The 19,026-nt window shown below is 56.7% G+C and overlaps 1 protein-coding gene and 1 long non-coding RNA gene across 2 annotated transcripts; both read left to right on the top strand.

The window, feature by feature from the left end:
* Positions 1–126: 126 nt before the first annotated feature.
* Positions 127–3,594, top strand: LOC144370699 (uncharacterized). Its single transcript, XR_013430609.1, has 3 exons — positions 127–1,082; positions 3,152–3,235; positions 3,441–3,594. It is a non-coding gene; the product is annotated as an uncharacterized LOC144370699 (long non-coding RNA).
* Positions 3,595–7,228: 3,634 nt separating this feature from the next.
* Positions 7,229–13,058, top strand: LOC101969279 (myeloid cell surface antigen CD33). The gene is made up of 5 exons (XM_078031509.1): positions 7,229–8,540; positions 8,725–9,003; positions 10,525–10,627; positions 10,959–11,040; positions 12,596–13,058. The coding sequence occupies exons 1-5, from the start codon at positions 8,066–8,068 to the stop codon at positions 12,839–12,841; spliced, it is 1,185 nt and encodes a 394-aa protein (XP_077887635.1). The 5' UTR covers positions 7,229–8,065; the 3' UTR covers positions 12,842–13,058.
* Positions 13,059–19,026: the final 5,968 nt, after the last annotated feature.

The following is a 19,026-nucleotide window of genomic DNA, read 5'->3' as shown; positions in this document are numbered from 1 at the left end:
GGCGTGTGCAGCCGATGATTGGCTGCTGAAAATACCACCAACTGCTGATTGGCTGAGAATGTGGGTGTGACCTGCGGCGGGGGTGGGGGGGGGTGGGGGGGGCGGGGGCGTCTGGCCAGCTATTGACTTCCCTGTGCCTTCCCTGCACCACAAAATGATGATGACCTGTCTCTGGGCGCACATTGCTTATGGCGTCTCTGGTGTGGCAGAGGGGTCCTGCCTGGGACTCCCCAGACTGAGCTTCAGGAGGCGGGCTGCTATGGTCTTCAGTGATCCAGCCACTGGCCTTGGAGGCCCTGCACCAAGGCCTTGCAGGCCTGTGGGGGGTACACGGGTAGCCAAGAGCTTGGAGCTCTGGTCAGTTCACCTGGAGCCCGTGTCTGTGCTCCCTGGTCTGTGCTGTCCTATGTCACTCCTGTCACCTGGTCAGCCTGCCTCCCCATCAGTTCCCTGGTCAGTCACCAGGTAGGCAAAAGGGCCCAAGTGAGTCACTAGTCTGTCATGCAACCAAGCGGTGTGTCAGTGAAGGATCAGATTAGTGCCCGAAGGAGTCAGTGATTAGCCCCTTGTGAATCAGTTCATCAATTACTGAGACAAGTCACCCCTTCATGCCCTGCTCCTTAGTGGGTTAATTAGGCTCCTCTACTCAATCTCTTAGGAGAAGGCCGTCAGTTCTCACAGTCATCCCACCTATAAAGACAGGGTATCAGTCTCCCTGTTAGCCTTGGGCTCCTCTAGAAACCAGTTTTTCCATTAATGTAAGTCAGAACTTCCTTTATAAAGGCAGGAGAGCATTTCCACCCTTCTCCCTCTGCTAAGGAAACACACAGAAGGAAGTGAGCCCCAGACAAAGAACTGCCTGCAGCCCTGGAACACAGACCAAGGTGAACTTGAGAAAAGGGGTGGTCAGGAGCCTGGCAGAGAGGAACAAGAAGAAGTGAGTTTTAAAACTAGATGGACCCTTACATCTTCAGGAATAAAGCCCACTCCTGTCATCAATGAGACAGAGGAAACCAAGAGGGAAAAAATACTGGATCCAAGGTCTTCACTGATTTACTGGCAAAGCCTGAGCCAAAACCCAGGTAAGGGTCATCCAACAGCCCAAATGAGGTTTTCTTATTTTTTATAACTTTATTTTTTTTAACTTATTTTCTTCTGTGGTGCTGAGGATGGAACCCAGGGTCCCACAACTGTGAGGCGATTGCTCTACCACTGAGCCACAACCCCAGCCTGAGATTTTAATTTATAGAAACAGAAGGAAAAAAGCAAGGCAGCATGTGTTTGGTGTGAGAGGCTCCTGACTGGGAACTTGCAGATTCTTCTTTCTGTGAGCAGAAGTCGGGCAGTCAGTTTGGACAGTGAGGGTTAGCTCTGCAGTGAACTCCACTCTGAGGGTCCTGCCAACATGAACTGTGGAATAGGGAAGAGGAGGGCAGAGTCTGCAGCACGGGCAGGAGTAAAGGGGACCTAGAGCACATCCAAGTCCAAGGCTGACGGAGCCAGGCAGGCGGTTCACTAAGAAGTAACTAACATTATAGGGCGTCTCTCTATGTGAGGTTGTTCTATTAGCTCATTTAACCCTGAGCCACAACCATATGAGATGGGGGCTGTTATCACACGTGTTAAACACAAGGAAACAGGCCCAGGGAGGCGTGAAGCAGCTTGTCTGCTCCTATACAGCTAACTAGGATTCACACAGGCAGTGCGCTTGACTTTTTCTTTTTTTAACAAAAGAGAAGTAGTGAGTTCCCAGCGAGGGTACCACTGGTTGCCAATCTTGGGAGAGTCCAATAGTGAGGGAAGTGACTTTCCTGAGACTCACCCAGGAAGTAAGGACAAAGATCAGGCCTTCTGACTTCCAGTTTATGATAAGGAAGAATCTAGATCCCTTTGCTGCACACTGTGTGGGTCATCTCAGGTCACAGCTGAAAATGTCTGTAACTCGTCTTGCTGTGCATTTTACAGCTCTTTCCTGGAATGTCTTACCCACCTTATAAGGTGGTCAGGACCAGCTGATTTAGTCTCATATCTTGTTCATGAGGAGATGGACGTGATAGAATGAACTTGATCATGCTTATATCGCAGGTTTTAAAGCTACATAAAATCCTGAGAAGGGCACTCCATTTGGAGTCGAGTTGAATCTGAGACCTGTCAACCCAATGGCTCCTCCCATCCTTTGGTCCACACACAGGACTCTTCTGGGTCTATGACATTCTGTGTGAAGGGATACTGAGATCTAAGTCCCAGGTTGCTGGGGGATTAAGTGAGACAGAGTTTCTCTAGAGTTCTAATTTGCATCAGCAATTTTTTATTAGATGTGAAGTAAAACAGTAGTTCCCAGTCACAGCAGTGTGATTCATGGGTTTGTAATTTATTCCAAAGAGTGGAAATAACCAAAATGTCCATCAGTTAGTGAATGTGTAAAATAAAAGGTGTTCTCCATACAGTGGGAGATTCTTCAACATAAAGACCAAAGGGGCACTGAGAAATGACCCCAAGAGCCTGGAAACATGCTCAGTGAGAGAGAGAAGGCCTCCAAAACTAAATTTTATTTTTTTCACTTGTTAAAAATGCCCAGAGCAGATGAATCCATGGTTACAGAGAGTATATTAGTGGATTTCTGCTCCTGGGGCTGGGAGCTGGAGAGTGCAGGTTAGAGCGCACTGGGGCTCTGAGTGACGATGAAATGTTCTAGAATTAGACGATGGCGATGGCTGCACCACTGGGAATACACTAAATCCCCACTGTGCACTCTAACACGGTCAATTTTTGGTATTATATCTTATATCTTAAATGAAAATTATTTTTAAAAGTTGCTACATACAGTCTATAAATTCTAGGAAAAATGATATCCACATGCAGAAGAATGTAAGTGAACACTTATTTTGTGCCACATAGAAAAACCACTCAAAATGGACTAAAGACTTATCATGAGACCTAAATCTGTAAAACTATTAACAGAAAACTCATAGAAAGAGTTTCTTGACCTTAATCTAGACAGATATTTCTATATTCCCCCCAAAGAACAAGCACTTCCATGTGGTCCAACTGACAAATAAAATGTCCCGTATTTATGCACAACGTGGCCCTTGTGAATGTTCACTGCTGTGCTCTGTTGTTACCATCACTAATGTCACTCTCTTATGGACAGATAGAGGTGGCATCTGCTCACTGTGTGCAGCACTGAGCTGTGACACTCCCTACAGCGTGGAGGGCTGAGCACAGGGACTACCAGGTGAGCGCCCTCAACCCCACCAGCCCCTCTGCGCTCCACCTGGCACACCCTGTGCTGTGGGAAGATGCTCTGTGCCCGACAGTGTCTGCCCTGTTGCTCTGTCCTGGGAGATGGGAAGGAGCTCTCTTGGCTGTGCTGAAATACGCTGCATGTCACACTGACCTTATCCACTGGGGTCCTCGACCCCGGGACTCTTTCCTCCCAGGTGCAGCTCTGCGCTCTTGGACCCTCCTCTCTCCTGGCTCATCCAGCTCTGTAATCTTGTATTTGGGTGTGAATTTGTCACATTCCACATAATGACATATGGGATATTTTTCTTTCAAGTTCCCACGTATTTTACTTAAAATCATGCCATCCAAGCTCGTGTGTGTTGTGAAAACAGCATTGTTTTCTAAGGCCGTATAAGATCATGCTGTGTGTGTGTGCATGTGTGTGCAGTTGTGTGTGCATCACTTCATGTATGTGTGTGCATGTATGTATATGAATGTGTGCTCTTGAATGCTTATGTGTGCACGTGTGTGGGGGGGGGGGCATCACCTTTTTATATACAAATGACCGCTGGTGGACACACAGGCTCGCTCCCTGCCTTGGCTCTTGTGGACAGTGCAGCAATGGACGTGGGCTGCAGGCGTCTCTCTGACAAGCTCATTTCTTGCTGTGGCCACTGACCCCCACAGTGGGCCTGCTGGATCCTGGGCGGGTCCTTCTCTCAGGGTTGGGACTGTGCTCTTCCACAGGGCGGCTCTGCTGACGGACACCCCACAGACACTGGGCATGGGCTCCTTCCTCCGTGTCTTGCTGACACTCGTCTTTTCTCTTTTTGACCCTGGGTGTACTAGCAGGGGTGTGGGGACATCCATTTTTTTAACCTTTATTTTATTTGTTTTTAATTTTATGTGGAGCCAGGAACAAAACCCAGGGCCTCTCTCCTGTAGCAAGTGCTCTACCACTGAGCCTCAACCCCGCCCTGGACTGTGGTTTTGATTTGCATTTCCCTGATGACTAGTGACCTGGGTGTTTTAAATACGCCTGCTGTCCACAGGAATCTGCTTCAGGGAAATATCTATTTGGGGCTTTCTCCATTTTAATAGGGGTTTGTTGCTGTGAAATCTTTGTGTTCCTTGTGCACTTTGGGTGTCCAGCCCTGATCCATGTGTGTCTATATTTTTGAACACCTGACCCTGTCCCTTCTCTCCTTGTCACCTGCTTGGTCCCCTCCTTGGTTGTGCAGAAACTCTTCATTCTGCTGCGATCCCATCCATCTTGTTCAGTTCTTGTCACCTGTGCTTTGGGGATACGCAGGGAATGATACCCCTGTCACAGCCAGGGTCAGGGTGCTGTCCCCGTGTTCCCTCCAGCGTGTGACAGCTCCAGGTCTCACACTGGGGCCTTTCATCTGTTGTGGTGACCTTTGTGCAGGGGGAGGATGGTGGGCAACAGCAGTTCCAACGCTGTTGATGGGGACGGGTGTGGAGACTTCCCTGGAGAACATTCAGGAAACCTGGAAGGAGGAGTGGGCTGGGAATACAAGGCCTCTTTGGAAGAGTTTGGTGCAAAGAGGGACACACAAATGGCTCTGGGGACAGAGGGCTTTAATTGGATCCTGCTCCACACCCTCCAGAGCTGCCCACTGAATCCCCTCCATGTGCCCATTGGTCTATGATGGCCACAGGGGGGACAATTTCCACATTGTCTCTGCAGAGCTGGGGCAGGGTTCACCCCTGCTTCTCCCAGGGTGTAGCCTGGACCCCTGGCTGCCGTCCCCCAGTCTCTGCCTCTGCAGATGCCTGGCCTCGTGACCTAGAACATGTGCCTCCTCTCCCACAGAGAGACTCCTGATTGGATTCAGGCACCTGCTGGATAATCCTGGAGGATCAACTCTGCTCACGGTCATTACCTGATCTCATCTGCACACCCCCTTTTAACAGCAAACATCTACAGCTCTAGTGGCTAAGGCCTGGGCCTCTTTGGATGGCTCCCTTCAGCCCACAGCCATGACCTGTGACCTTATGCTCATGAGGTGGCCCCTGTCCTATGCTCCTGACCTTTGCTTGGCTCTTCCAGCCCCGACACACTAGTGGGCTCCCTGTGTGCAACACCCACGCTGGGGAACAGGGACCTGCTCTGCTGATGAGGTCATTCAAGGGGGACAGAAAAAGTCACACATGAGAGGAAACCCTGGGACTAGGGCGTGTCCTGTGTCCAGAGCATGTCAAGGTGGACCCTCTGGCATGGGGCTGGAGCTCAGTGGTGCAGTGCTGGCCCAGCACCTGTTGGGCACTGGGTTCAATCCTCACAGAAGAACCTCAAAACCAGGCCATCTGCAAATGACAAGGAACAAAAATGGTCCCCACCTGATTGACAAATGGTCACTCTGTAAGAAATACACACATGGCTATAGTAAAACACTGGGGAAAGGACTTGGAGACACTTCTCCAAGGTATACAAATGGTGCCTAGCATGAGGACGTGCACACACGCCAGCATAAGTAGTCACCAGCGAAGTGCAACCCCAAACCTCCACGTCCCCCTTCACACTGCACCTGTTAAATACGTGCCCCTCACACCCACCATGAGGGTCCTGTTTTAAATGGGCAAAGCCAGGGAGGAGGAGGACGTGGGGCTGGAGGCCTGTGCTCTGTGCTGAGAAGGAGAAAGGGGCAGCCTCTGTGGAGGGCAGCACCGTGGTTCCTCAAAAGACCAGGAACAGCTGATCTGGTCCCCAGAGGTTCCCCTGTGACCACCCCTAGGGAACACACATGGACCTGGGAGGCAGTGTCCACCCCAGGGTCACTGTGGCAGCATCCACTGTAGCTAAGGGGAAGCGGCCACCTGTCCCTCAGCAGCTGCTGGACCCACCCAGCCTGCCCTGACCTGCAGGGGAGGAGGACCCAGCAGGAGCCTCAGCAGGGTGCCCCCTGAGCACAGGAGGCCAGGCACAGGGACAGCACCATCTCCACTGAGGGGCCTGGAGCAGGAGAGTTCACAGGGGAGTGGGGTCTCCATGGCGGGGCCCCGGGAAGAGGCCTCCACTGGGCCCAGAGCATCCAGGGCCAGTCAGTGAGGAGATGCTGGTCAGCAGCCTTGGCCTGTGGGGCTGGAGACTGCAGCCAGGGGTGGGGCGCGGCCTGCTCCAGGGGAATACAGCGACCAGAGGGGGAGGACCGTGGACTGCAGTGGACCAAGTCCTGCTGTGCGTCCCCAGGAACAGGGCCTGAACCCCACCTTCTCCTGCTCCAACAGAGCCCCAATGAGAGGACAGTGAATCAGTAGAAGAGCCCAGTGGGTGGGGGAGGGGACAGGTGGAGGACAGAGGGGGGACACAGCTCTGGGACTGAGTGGAGCCAGTCACCTTCCCTGCCCAGATGACGGTGTCCCAGTGACCCTGCTCTCGGGCACAACTGTAACGCACCAAGGAAACCTTCACAAAGGAACAAGGACACCCGTCCCCAAATGCTGGAGAGGACCTGCAGCCACCAGAGCTCCCCAAGGCTGTCAGCGGGACAATGAGCAGTACTGCCCCATGGGGAGGAGTTGGCAGATGTCACCTAAATGGGAACCTACACTCTTGCCAGGGATCACGCCAACCTCTCCCAAATCTTCACCAAGTGACATGGGGACACTCCTCCACACAATAAGTGGCTTGTCCTTGTGTTTCTATATTTAGAGCAGCTTTCTATCACTGTCACCAGGCCTGACAGCAACCCTACTGTCACCTGGTGAGTGTGTGAGAGGTGTCCACAGAAGCCACGTGGGAGGTCGTCATAAAAGGAGCTCCTGGGGACACAGCCAACCCGCGATGACCCTGGAATATGAGGAGCCAGGAGAGTGGAGCAGACCTGAGCCCCTGCTGGGGGAGGGGAACCTGCGAGCTGAGCGCTGCATCTTGTCCTGGGAGCCACTGGGGCTGTCTGGAAACCTGACGTCCCAGAGGGCCACTTCACAGTGAGAGGCACACTAATGTGGAAGTGCCAGTGTGTGTTACGGGGACGTCCCCACATGGCCCCAGTACTCGCCCAGCAGGCAGCACTCTTGGGAGAGAAGCCCCTCAGCTCTGGTTGAGGACACTGGCCCTCTCTGTGCCTCCTGAGGACACCATGTGGCCCCTGTTCTAGAGGGTCACTGACCTGGTGTCTGCCCTGGACACTGGGACAGCTCTGTGCCCTATTGAACCCCACCTCATGCTACCAAGGCAGGTGGCCGACTCCCCAGCACCTGCGGCTCTGGGGCAGGCAGCTGAGGCCTGAGCTCCTGCGTGGGGCACCCAGGTGGGGACCAGGGGGCAGCCTCTTGTGGCCTCACCAGCAGTGCAGGGAGCGCCTGGGGTTTGCACAGAGTGTCTGGCTGGCTGTGTCCCGCTGCCTTTCTTGTGCTCAGACGCGGCCCTACAGAGTCTCCTGCAGGACTGACCACTCCAGGGAATGAGAGGAGTGTGGCTCCAGGTCCAGGCAGGAGTTGGCCAGCTCCTGGGGTGACCAGTACACACAGAAAAGCCCCTCAGGTGGGAGGACTCAGAACCCTCCCAGTGTCACACGCTTCCAGTGTCCCTAAGGCCCTGGTCCCAACTCAATGTTCCAGGGAAGCACCCAAGACGGGGGCCTGGTCTCCTCTCTCCTCTGCCCCTCTCTGGCAGGCCTCTGGATCTCTGGCTGTGGGGTGTCCCTCCTCAGCACAGAGCAGATGGACTGCAGTGGTGAGCGGGTCTGAGGTTCCTCTTCTGAGAACCGCCCAGGCCCGGCCCCTCCCCAGCTTCTGTGGGTCCTGCAGCTTCCCCTCCGCAGGCTCTCGCTGCTCTGCTCAGTCCCAGGAGCCCAGGACCCTCTGCCTCCGGATGCTGCGGCTGCTGCTGCTGCTGTCCCTGCTGTGGGCAGTGGAGGGGGCCTGGGCAGAGGGGCCGGGGAGTGTGCCCCGTGATGACCCTCAGCATCCCCAATGGCCCTCCCCTAAGAATCCCGAATACAGCGTGGATGTGCCTGAGTCCGTGACGGTGCAGGAGGGTCTGTGTGTCCTGGTGCCCTGCAGCTTCTCCTACCGCGGCTCAAGGAATGGCCAAGTCTCTGTCTCCTGGTTCCGTTCAGGAACCAATACAGACCAGGGCCCTGCAGTGGCCACCACCAACTCTACTCGGAAAGTGACTAAGGAGACCCAGGGCAGGTTCCACCTCCTCAGGGACCCAGGAACCAACAACTGCTCCCTGAGCATCAGAGACACCAAGCACAATGACAGTGGCTCCTACTTCTTCCGGTTGGAGAAAGGAACGTTTAAGTGGAATTATTATGACAAGATGGTCTCAGTGCATGTGACAGGTAAGACTCCAGCTCCAGGGAGCCTCAGGGAGGTCACGGGGCAGGGCTGGGTGGGACCCTGCCCTGGGGGAGCTGGGGTCAAGCATTAGGGGCTCAGGGAGCAGCTGGGTCAGAGCCTGAGCTTCTCTCAGGGCCCCACCTCCCCCCTCCCTCCTGACCCTGCCTGTCCCCCTCTGCTCCCCAGCCCTGACCCACACCCCTGACATCCTCGTCCCTGGAACCCTGGAGTCTTGCCATCCCAGAAACCTGACCTGCTCTGTGCCCTGGGCCTGTGAGCAGGGGACGCCCCCCACCTTCTCCTGGGAAGGGCCCTCTGTGTCCTCCCTGGGCCCCAACACCACCCACTCCTCGGTTCTCACCCTCACCCCGCGGCCCCAGGACCATGGCACCAACCTCACCTGTCAGGTGAAGTTCCCTGCAGCTGGCGTGACCACAGAGAGAACCATCCAGCTCAATGTCACCTGTGAGTAATGGACCAGGACACCTGGGACCTCAGGGTGTGAGGGGCAGGGAAGGAGGCTTGGGTCCCAGGGTTGGGAACACTTTGTGACCATGTCCTGGGGGCCTGGTTGACTCAGGGACCTTGGAGGTCACAGGCCTGTCCCTCTGTGTGTCTGTGGTCATGGGGTGGGTGTGGAGAGGGCTGCCTCATCTTCAATCCAACTAAAAAGGGAAACAAACCACCTTCCTGTCCAGATGCTGCAGAGAGCCCTGCAGTCAGTGTCTCCCCAGGGCTGGCCCAGGCAGGGGGGCCTCCCCGGGGCTGTTAGTGCTGTGCTCTCTGAGCCAGGCTGGCTGAGACCTGGCTTCCAGGTGTCAGAATACTGGAGAGGCTGCAGGGTCCCACAGGAAGCCCCCCTCAGGCCTCCGTCCCCAAGTATCTTCCTATAATTGCGTAAGGACATTTGGGGGTGACCAGCTGCTAGCTCTTTGCAAACCTCAAAGAATTTTCTGTTTTTATTTTTCAATCACTGTAGATCTTGGGGATATTTGAAAAATGTTCTTAAGGTTTTAGAGGAAATGAAGTTTCACTGCAAAATCAAGCGACAGGTGCAGAGATTTCCCATACACCAGGTACCCCTGTGTGTCACCACCTCCTGAGCCTGCTGACCTCGTGCTCCAGAGGGGGTCATTTACTACAGTCCACAAACCTACATGGACACGTCACTGTCACCTGGAGTCCTCAGTCTCGGCAGGGCCACCTTTGGAATCCTACGTTCTGTGGGATTTGACCCCATAACACAGTCACACAGAAGAGCCTTGAAACGTCTCTGGGACGTTCTTGCTTTTCCTGTCAATCCTTCCTCCCTTGGCCCTGACCTCTGCCCAGAGATCAGCACCACGGCCTGTTCCCATCGCAATGGCATCTGGTCCCCTCGCTGGACAGTGAGACCCCAGAGCAGGGGTGGTTCCCTCAGGAGTCCTCCTCAACCGTGGGCCTCCACTGCCCAGGGACACCCCGACTCCAGGTGTCGAGGTCCCGGGAGGCTGCCCAGGTCTGACCCGAGGCCTGACATGGATTCCCTGCTCCACCCTGCTTCTCGTCCCTTCTACAGGCCCAGGGAGCCCTCTGACCCTGAGTGACAGGGCCAGCAGAGACCAGGACAGGAGACTAGGGAAGAGGGAGGGATGAGGTCCCTCAGGGTCCTGCACCTTCTCTGTCCCCGTCCCTGTCTCTAATGGAAAGTCCTTGTCCCCCATAGCTTCATGGCCCCACTGTGGCCAGGTCTGGGGTCTGTGGCGGGGAGACCCTGGGTGGAGAGAGACTGGGGTCCCAGGTCTGGGCAAGAGCCTGGGTGGACAGGAGGCACAGGGTGAGCTGTGTCCTTCTCCTAAGGTTCCTGACAAGGGGGACGTCTTCTGAGGGTGGGAAGACTTAGGGGATGAACCCACGTGGGAGGTGAGGGCCCCCAAGTGCAGGAGAGGAGGGGACACGTGCCTGGTTACCAAGATTGGAGGTCACCCAAGTCTCTTCTCTCTGCAGGGAGCCAGGGGACAAACGCAGCAGCAGGAGTGCTCTGGGGGGCCATCGGGGGTGCTGGCGTCATGGCCCTGGTGGCCCTCGGTCTCTGTCTCATCTTCTCCATGTGAGCCCCAGCCTGGGGTCAGGGGTGGGTTGGGGTGGAGAGGGGGCATCCAGGGTTGGAGGGACCTGGAGGGGTTCTGAGGGCCTGGGACCAAGATGGGGTGCAGTGGTGCTGAGGATCCAGGCTGCAGCCTCTGGGCAAGCCTGTCCCCTCCCAGCCCCAGCCTAGATGCCCAGGAAGCAGGGTGGAGAGGGGACCTTGTCACAAAGTCCTATGGTGAAGGCCACCAGGCTACCGCTGACCTAGACCTGCCAGAGTCACTCACTCCAGGGTATGACAGTGACCCCACCGTCTGAGCAAACCAGGCTCAAAGACACCCGTGTCCCCTCAGAGTGAAGTCCCACAGGAGGAAGGCAGCCAGGGCAGCAGAGGACATGAGTGACCCCCAGCCCGCCCTCCAGCCAGCCTCCCTGGTAAGTGCCCTGTGCACCCTGGGATCCAGCCTGTACCCAGAGCATGTTCCCAGGTGGCCACGGTGGTGCCCACTCAGCATGCCTAGAACTGAGCTGGTCGCCTGTCCCTTGTTTAGAGTTTAGGTCTCAGTGTTGAGACATGGCAAGGCCAGTCTGCAGGGACGATGGCCTTGTGTGAAGACAGTGTGTGACTCCCAGTTCCTAGAGGAACAGGCAGGCCACGCCACGCAAGGCCACTCGTGGAGCACGAGGGCTGGTCAGGGGAGAGGGTGAGGGAAGACGTGGGCAGGAGCCCATGCTGAGGGCCTGGGGGAGACCGGGCGGGCAGCGGGTAGGACTGGCTGCTCTGTGTCAGCAGAGCCTGGGGTTGGGGTGTCTCTGTTGCCTGGCGCCTTGCCCTAGGTTATTAGGGTACGTGATGGTCGTCCAGAGAGGAAGGGCTCCAGGAGGACGGGGTTGGTCTGGGGTCTGGGTACCTGGTCTGCAGGGAAAGGTGCATAGTGGGCGTGTCCTCTGCTGTCCCTGGGGATGGGCTCTGGGAGAGGCAGTGTCTGGGTGGGCAAGGCCCTGATGTCAGAACCTCAGAAGTGCGTGGCCAACACATCCCTGCACCCTTCACTCGCTGGGTTCCCCATCTCTGATGGCACTCCTGTCCCCACAGCCCCACAGAGACCTGGCCCCTGTCCACCCCAGTCCCCCATCCTTCTCCCTCTGCCCACCTGCACCAAGGTACTCCTGTTCCTCTGAATTCAGCCTAAGGCAGCCCTCCCCCTGAGCCCAGCTCCCTCCCCCCCACTCCTTCCTGCCTCACACCCCTCCCCCAGCCCATCAGCAGGACCTGCACCAACTGTCCTCGTCCCCACCCAAGTTTGAAAAGCACTGCTTCTCCTCACTGCAGAAGAGGAGCCCCTGAGCAGCCTGCCCTGGCATTTGGGACAGGAAACGCAGGGTCAGGGTCAGCGCTGTGGACCTAGAGCCCAGAACTGGGCCTCAGCAGAGAAGGGCTGGTCTCCAAACCCTCCAGGCAGCTCGGCCCCTCTCCATGGCTGCCCAGGCTCCTGTGGGCACCGCTCCCCACACCTGGTGGCAGCCGCAGTCCCTGGGCCTCCCACCTGAGCTCCACAGGACAAGGACCTCTGTGGGCACCTGTGCCCTGTCCTCTGCAGGTGTCCCCATTGGCCATCACCTGCCTATTCAGCAATCCGCACTGGTCCCCTCTGACACTGACCCACAGGGCTCCCTCTGCACTGCCCCCTCCTGGCACCCAGTGCTGTGCACAGAGGCCCAGGACCCAGTGGCGTTTGGGATGGAGGGTGCCTGAGGGGAAGCCCCTCCTCTCTGAGTCAGTTCCCGTGTCTGTGAGACGGCAGAACAGGGGTCTGCACCCAGGTCTGGGAATGCAGAGCAGGACTGGGAGCAGCAGGGGACTCCTGTGATGTGAGGCAGCAGGCCACCTGGGGAGGAGGAGGAGGGCAGGAGGGTCCTGCCAGGGTGGACCCCGTCCAGCCCTCCAGCTTCCCACCCTGCCCTGTGTGACCCTCTCCTCTCCACACAGGCGTGTCGGCTGGAGCCCCCGCTGCCTGGCCCTGCTGACCCCACCAGCTCCTCAGGAGCTGGCCCTGGCTTGGGGCAGGAGCAGGAGCTGCACTACGCCACCCTCAGCTTTCACCGGGCCTCCCGCGACGTCCACGGGGCAAGTCCTGCAGAGGACACCTCCACCCAGTACTCAGAGATCAGGGCACAGGGAGGGACCAGCAGGAGCCTGTCTCAGCAGAGGACACCTGCTGTGGAGCCACACTGAGTGACCACGCCCTCCATTCCTGATGCCCAGGCTCTGGCCAACCCTGATTTCCTGTGGCCTGGTCAGAGACCCAAGGGGACAGCAAGGAGGGCTTCTGTGTGGGGCATGTCCCTAGGGTGGAGTCACACTCACCTGTTCCCTTGTAGTCCTGCCCCTCTGCCCTTTTATGGATAGAACTTTCTAAGAACAGAGTCCCCCAATAAAAGGTGACTCCAAATATGTTCTTTCTCTCTCTCTCTCTCTCTCTCTCTCTCTCTCTGCTCTTGTGACTTTCTCTTGCTCTTCCTTTTGGAGAGCCTGAGCCCAAAGTCAAGGAAGCCGTCCTGAGGCTTGTGTGAAGGTAAATTGTGTTTCATTTTGTGTCCCTGCAAATTCACAGGAGCCATCTTAGTTCAGCTGCCCGAGCTGTTCAGGGGCACAATCCTACGCTTTGTGGGACCCAGAGGCTAATGACTGGAGACTGACACCACATAGAGAAGGGATCGGCAAACAGCCCTCTGTGCATTTCCTGCTGTAATTACATTTTCTGAGACTTTGCCACCAGAGACCTGGATCACACCTGTGCTCCCTCCTGATGAACCCTGTGACACAGGCCAGCCACTCTGCCCCTCCGTGTACCAGATTCCAGGTCTGCATTAGTGTAACAGTGACTGTGAGGTCGGCAGAGGTGCTCCCAGCATGCACCTGCAGGAGCCCATGACTGTGCATCCTGGTCCTTCCTGCTGACCTTAGTCCAGAGGCCCCTGAGCACAGACATTGAATCAGCAGCTCAGGCTCCCACTGCCCACACCTTGCAGGGGGCGCTCTCCCCCTGACCTGCACCACCTCCCTGCACTCCCAGCCTCCTTCTCTCCATCCCTCCTCTCTCCTACTCAGCCTTCCCAGCTCCTTTATGTCCTGCCACAGGCAAACTGCAGGCTAGCACTGAGAGAACGTTCTAGAACTCAGAGCTGACCACAGGTAGGTAAAACCTCCATGTCCTTCAGAATGAGCTCAAGGGCAGATGCTGGGTGGACTGGTGAAGGAGAGCTCATGACTGTCCTTCTAGAAAGCCCAATTATAATAATGAAAGCTACTTCAGGGCGTAACTGCCCAACATGCACCAAGCAGCACCAAACCATGGCAGGGACAGCATTACCCAGAAATTCGTGAGGACCAGTAAATAGTGGTGGACTCTGGCCATGAGTGGAAAGCACCTGTGGCCTGGACGCCACTCCCAGGTCCTCAGCAGGGCGGCTGAGTCAGGCTCCTGTCCAGGCTGGTGGCAGGCGTGACCAGCTCGACTTCACTGCTGGGACACTGGGAGGTGGCTGTGAGGCTTCTGGTCCTGAGAAGTTGGCATTGTCCCTTGTCCCCTGCTCCTCCACCTAAGCACAACTAGGAACCTGTAAATGGTTCAAGACACAGAGGGACTCTGAGAAGTGGGCGAGGCCAGCTGCTCTGGGACCCTGGACTGGAGAGACACACGGAGACAGAGCCTCTTCTGCCCCTTCAGCTGCCACCACCCCACAGGTGCAGGTCCCTCAGGACCCCGCCCCCACCCCTGGCCAGCAGCAGAAGGCAGCCACGTGGGCTCCTGGTAGAAGAGGATCCTCTGATGGCCTCAGGCAGGACAGACATTTCCTGGAAGGGGAACAATCAGAGCTGAACCAGTGGTCACAGGTGGTCCCTCCCCATCAGCCCTGTGCCATGGCGACTGGTATTTCTGACCCTCAGTTTTCTTCTTGGTCAAAGTCATGAGGCTGGTGTGAAGCAAGATGGTAAAGGGGCAGCTCAGGGGCCAGCAGAGGGCCTCATCAAGCGCAGCCCCTTCCCTGTGGCCCAGCCAGGGGGGCAGATGACCTTGCCCTCAGGAGGACATTGCCCGAGGGGGACAGGCAGCTGCAGGGGGTGCTCAGCACAGCCCACCTCTGATGTCTGGTCCCCCGTGACTCCTCCTGGGCCTCTGCAGCAGGCCTGGCCGTCCCCTCCTGGGCCACACTGGGCTCCTCAGGCTCTGGGCTCAGCCCTCTGCAGAGCTGGGGCAGCTGAGCTGATCCTGACCCTGTTTCAGCACCACGGTCAGTGGCAGCCCCTCTGCAGGGATGTCCCTGGGCCAGAGTCTCCTGGTGGATGGAGGTCCCTGAGCAAAGCCTTGGCCACACTCCAGTGCAGAGGTGGGTTACAGAGGGGCCTGGTGACACGCTGTCTGTGAGCTGGTCAGGGGTGTCCAGGACCCTGTGGGCGTGTGTCCAGGCTGGGGCTTCTTGTCCCCGGGGGTGTTAGCTAGGGACTCATGCTGTCGTGAGGTGAGGGGGGGTTAGCCAGGGACATCTCCAGTGACCAGGTGGGAGTGGCCGTGCTGTCTTGGGGCAGCATTGGTAAGGAGCATGAGTCACTCACAGTGGCATTTAGAGCACTCCCAGACCCTGGGAGAATCGGGTTGGCTCTGGTGAGCAGCCTGCTCCAGGCAGCCCACACCCGCAGGGCTTCCCCCTCTTCATCTGAATTTATTCCCCTTTCCCCTCAGAGGTTTCCCTCTGTCTTCTCACATTTCTGTCTGGGAGTCCATCTTTCCAGGTGGCCTCAGGCACCGCAGGCCCCATCCCAATTTCTGCCCAGAAGCTTCCTGCAGGTTCTTCTCAGCCCAGGCTGACCTGAGCCCAGGGTCCTGGAGGGGCAGGGAGTCTGGGTGCCACTGAGACCTGGCACGGGGACCTCATGCCTGCATCCCCCACCTCCCTGTGCCCTCTCCTTCTGGTCCCTGCCTGCGTGGGGGCCACCTGGGCCAGCTTCCTCCTCACCTGTGGCCTCCCCAGGATCTGCTCCACCTGGAGGCCTGGGGCACTGTCTCTAAGGCCAAGAGCACAGACCCAGCAGGGACCCCCTGCACAGAGGCACAGCTGGGTTCCTTCACTACTCCATCCAAGGACGGTTTCCCCAAAGAGGGACACCACCATGACTGTCACACAGGGAAAATTAACACACTAGATATTTTACTTCACTCATCACTAATGAGAGATCCAGAAAGGAGAGAAAGAAACACAGGTGTTTTGATAGAAATTTGTGGATGAACTAGGAAACCAGCTCACTGTGTGGGCACCAAGGGCCTCCAGGAGACAGAAGGCAGGTGCATGTGTGGAGGAATGGCTTGCCCTTCTCCATCTCCCCTTAGGGCATTGTCACACAGCACAAAGGCACAGCAGGCTGGGATCAGATCACTGCAGACAGGATGCTCTAAGAGCACAGAGTCGTCCCTTGGAGAAGCAATCTCATTTTGAATTTCTATATTTCCATTCATAAAGTAACTAGTGAGCACCTCACATATGCCACACATTGTTCTAAGAAGGATTCAGCAGTAAGTAGAAGAGATACAAAATCTTTCATTAGGTACACAACTTAATAGTGAGAAAGGCAGGAAAATAACTAAGTATATTACATGTTATTCTGGTTGGTGACAAGAAGTTTGGAGTGAAACAAAATAGGATTATGTTATGGGGAATGAGGGTGGACTGGACTCTTCAATATGTCTCCGATGGAGATCATCCCTGAAAAACTAATATTTGCAAATGCACACACATAACATGGCAATTATGAAGATGCACACACAATCCACACAAGTACACATACAAAGACTATAGACACACACACCGATATACAAATAAATCCTTTATGCTCATGCAGAGTGTGACCATATGTCACTCACATGCACGTACACATTCAAACACATATTCACACCTACAAACAGGCACACCTCAAAATTCACACATATTACTCGTGCAGACACACACATACACTAGCAGTTGAGATGCATACACACCTCAGACACATCACAGCTCAAGCACACAAAAATCCACATGCACACCTCAGACATGTGCACAAAGACCATGCACACACATGCAGACACACATGCAGGACACATATACACTCCAGATGCTGACGTGCACACCACATATGCACACACACACCTACCTCAGACACAAACAGAGCCCACAGATAACCAACACAAACACACCACAATGCACAAACCCTGGCCATGGACACAGGCAGGACCCGCTCATGCTACAACACACACAGCAGGGCAGCAGCCACCCTGGGTCCTGAGGGCTCCTTCACTCTGCCCTGGGACACTGGAGCTCTGGCCCTCCGGCCAGCCAGACCCAATGTCCTGGTAGGAGAGAAATGACAGAGTCACAGTGCCTCTGGCCACTGCCTGCCATCTGGATGACTTAGCTCCCAGGGCCCAGCTGCCCTGCTCACTGACGTCACCGTTCTCCTCCTGCTGCTGGGATCCAGGGACCCCATGGCCTCGCAACCCTGGTGCTGGCCCAACCTGGGGCACCAGGTGCATCCACGCTCAGAGTGACCAGTGCAGGATGGACGGGGCCAGGCAGCTTGCTCAGGAATGCAGGAAGGGACCAGCCAGGCCAGGGGAGAGGGGAACTGGCCCCCTACAGTGTGGGGAGTAGAAAGGCAGGAGGCTAAGAGGGGGGTCCTGGGTCCCAGGCCAGCAGGGAGCCCAGGAGCACTGGGAAGTGGACCTGTCCCTGGAGCCCTGTCCTAGCCCTGCCTGAGGGTCCCATGAAGGTGAGGTGGACTCACAGGATGTTCTGAGAGCCCCTCAGGGTGTCTGGAAAGTTCTTCTCATCTCCTGGTCCATCCCAGCCCCAGAGGAACATCCCTTGGGAGAGTGTCCCTTCTCCTGCCAGGTCTCCAAGCTCCTGGGGGGACCAATGTGCTAATGAAGGGGCTGAACAGGGGGAACCAGAGTGTCCCCCGTGGACAGCTGTGAGGGCTGTTGGCTGCAGAGCTCACCTGGTGGCTCAGTCACCACCCATGTCCCCAGAGAGCAGGAGGATTAGGAGGAGGAGGAGGTGGTGATGAAGGAGGAGGTTGAGACTTGGGTTTCCCGAGACCCCAGGGCAGACAGGATAAGAACATGACTGAGGCAGAAGGGACAGTGGTGGAGTGGGACAGCAGACAACCCCTGACGCCCTGTGTGTGCCTGTCCCAAAGTGAGACCTTCTTGGGGAACAGATGGGCCACAGTGAAACCCATTACCTGCCCTACCCATGGGACAGGCACAGGGCTGGGGACTGGTGACCTAGAGTGGGACTATCTTAGTAAGAGGACAGTGGATCCTAATGGTGCCTCGGGCTGGCAGACTGGGGGTGACCACATGAACCCATCCTCAAGAGGAAGAGCTTTCCACCCTTCAGGACAGTGACGTGGTCACTAACACACACTGGCTGCCTTGTGACTGGTGACCCACTGGCTATATTATGCAGGTCCAGGTGACTGAGGGTGACAGGCTGAGCAGGTTCACTGACCAGTAAATGAATGGGCTCTGAGCGAATTGACCAGAAGTCTTCGCTCTTGGGGTCCAACCATCAGGAGCTGGTCATGCACACCCGACAGGCCGGCAGGGCGGTGGTGAGGGTCTTGGACGCGGGGTTGGACTGATGGTTGCTGCCGGGCTAGCTACAGTGGCCCATTAGAGACCAGCCAGGCCTCCTGCAGCCCAGTTTATGGAGCCTGACTCAGATCCCTCCGCCACTACAGGGGGCCAGTCAACCTTCTCCTGCAGTGCGGGGCACGGGGTGGAGGGCTTCACTGCAGCCCTGGGCCACCCTGGACCTCACAGGGACCACCCACCCCGCAGCCAATCAGTGGCTCCAAACGCTGACTCCACTTCCAGCCTGTAGGACAGATGGCTCCAGGTGCCACGTGGAGCAGCCACCAGAGCCAATCAGAAGCTGAGCCTGCAAGCCCCTCCTCTCTGTGTGGCCAGTGGGTGGAGCCAACCTGCGGTGTGGGCGGAGTCATGGGGTTTGGTGTTCTCTTCTCAGCCAGGCCCCCCTTGACCACACTCAGGAAACCACACCCACCTCCAACCCACCCCTCAGTTCCCTTGATTGACCCCATTTCACTGTAGGCTCAGCCCACACCCCTGAGGGCAGGGCCTCCAGCTGCGCAGAGAGGCCACGCGCCTCCCAAGGCAGCACAAGCCTCTCCCCCAGGCCTGAGAACGCCCCGCTCCCCAGTGTCACCTCTCACCAGGGCCCCACGACCAGGGCTCCTACCGCACCTTTCCCGTGACCTCCCTTGAGCGGAGGTGACGATGGAGAGAGCTGTCAGGCTAGAGGTGTCCTGTGAGTGCCAGGTCAGGGTGCCCAGGTCCCTAAAGGCCAGGACTGAGGAGGAAG

Source organism: Ictidomys tridecemlineatus, chromosome 15, assembly GCF_052094955.1.
Source record: "Ictidomys tridecemlineatus isolate mIctTri1 chromosome 15, mIctTri1.hap1, whole genome shotgun sequence".
In the NCBI taxonomy this organism is placed as follows: Eukaryota; Metazoa; Chordata; class Mammalia; order Rodentia; family Sciuridae; genus Ictidomys; species Ictidomys tridecemlineatus.
Note: the sequence above shows the minus strand (reverse complement) of the source record. Positions and strands in the feature narration are given on the sequence as shown.

What these genes read in the sequence shown, in the direction of transcription:
- LOC101969279 (XM_078031509.1), top strand. Translation starts at nt 8,066, where the DNA reads ATGCTGCGGCTGCTGCTGCTGCTGTCCCTGCTGTGGGCAGTGGAGGGG. An exon ending in GGTCTCAGTGCATGTGACAG is followed by an intron (nt 8,541 to 8,724) that starts GTAAGACTCCAG and finishes TCTGCTCCCCAG; the next exon opens with CCCTGACCCACACCCCTGAC. An exon ending in CATCCAGCTCAATGTCACCT is followed by an intron (nt 9,004 to 10,524) that starts GTGAGTAATGGA and finishes TTCTCTCTGCAG; the next exon opens with GGAGCCAGGGGACAAACGCA.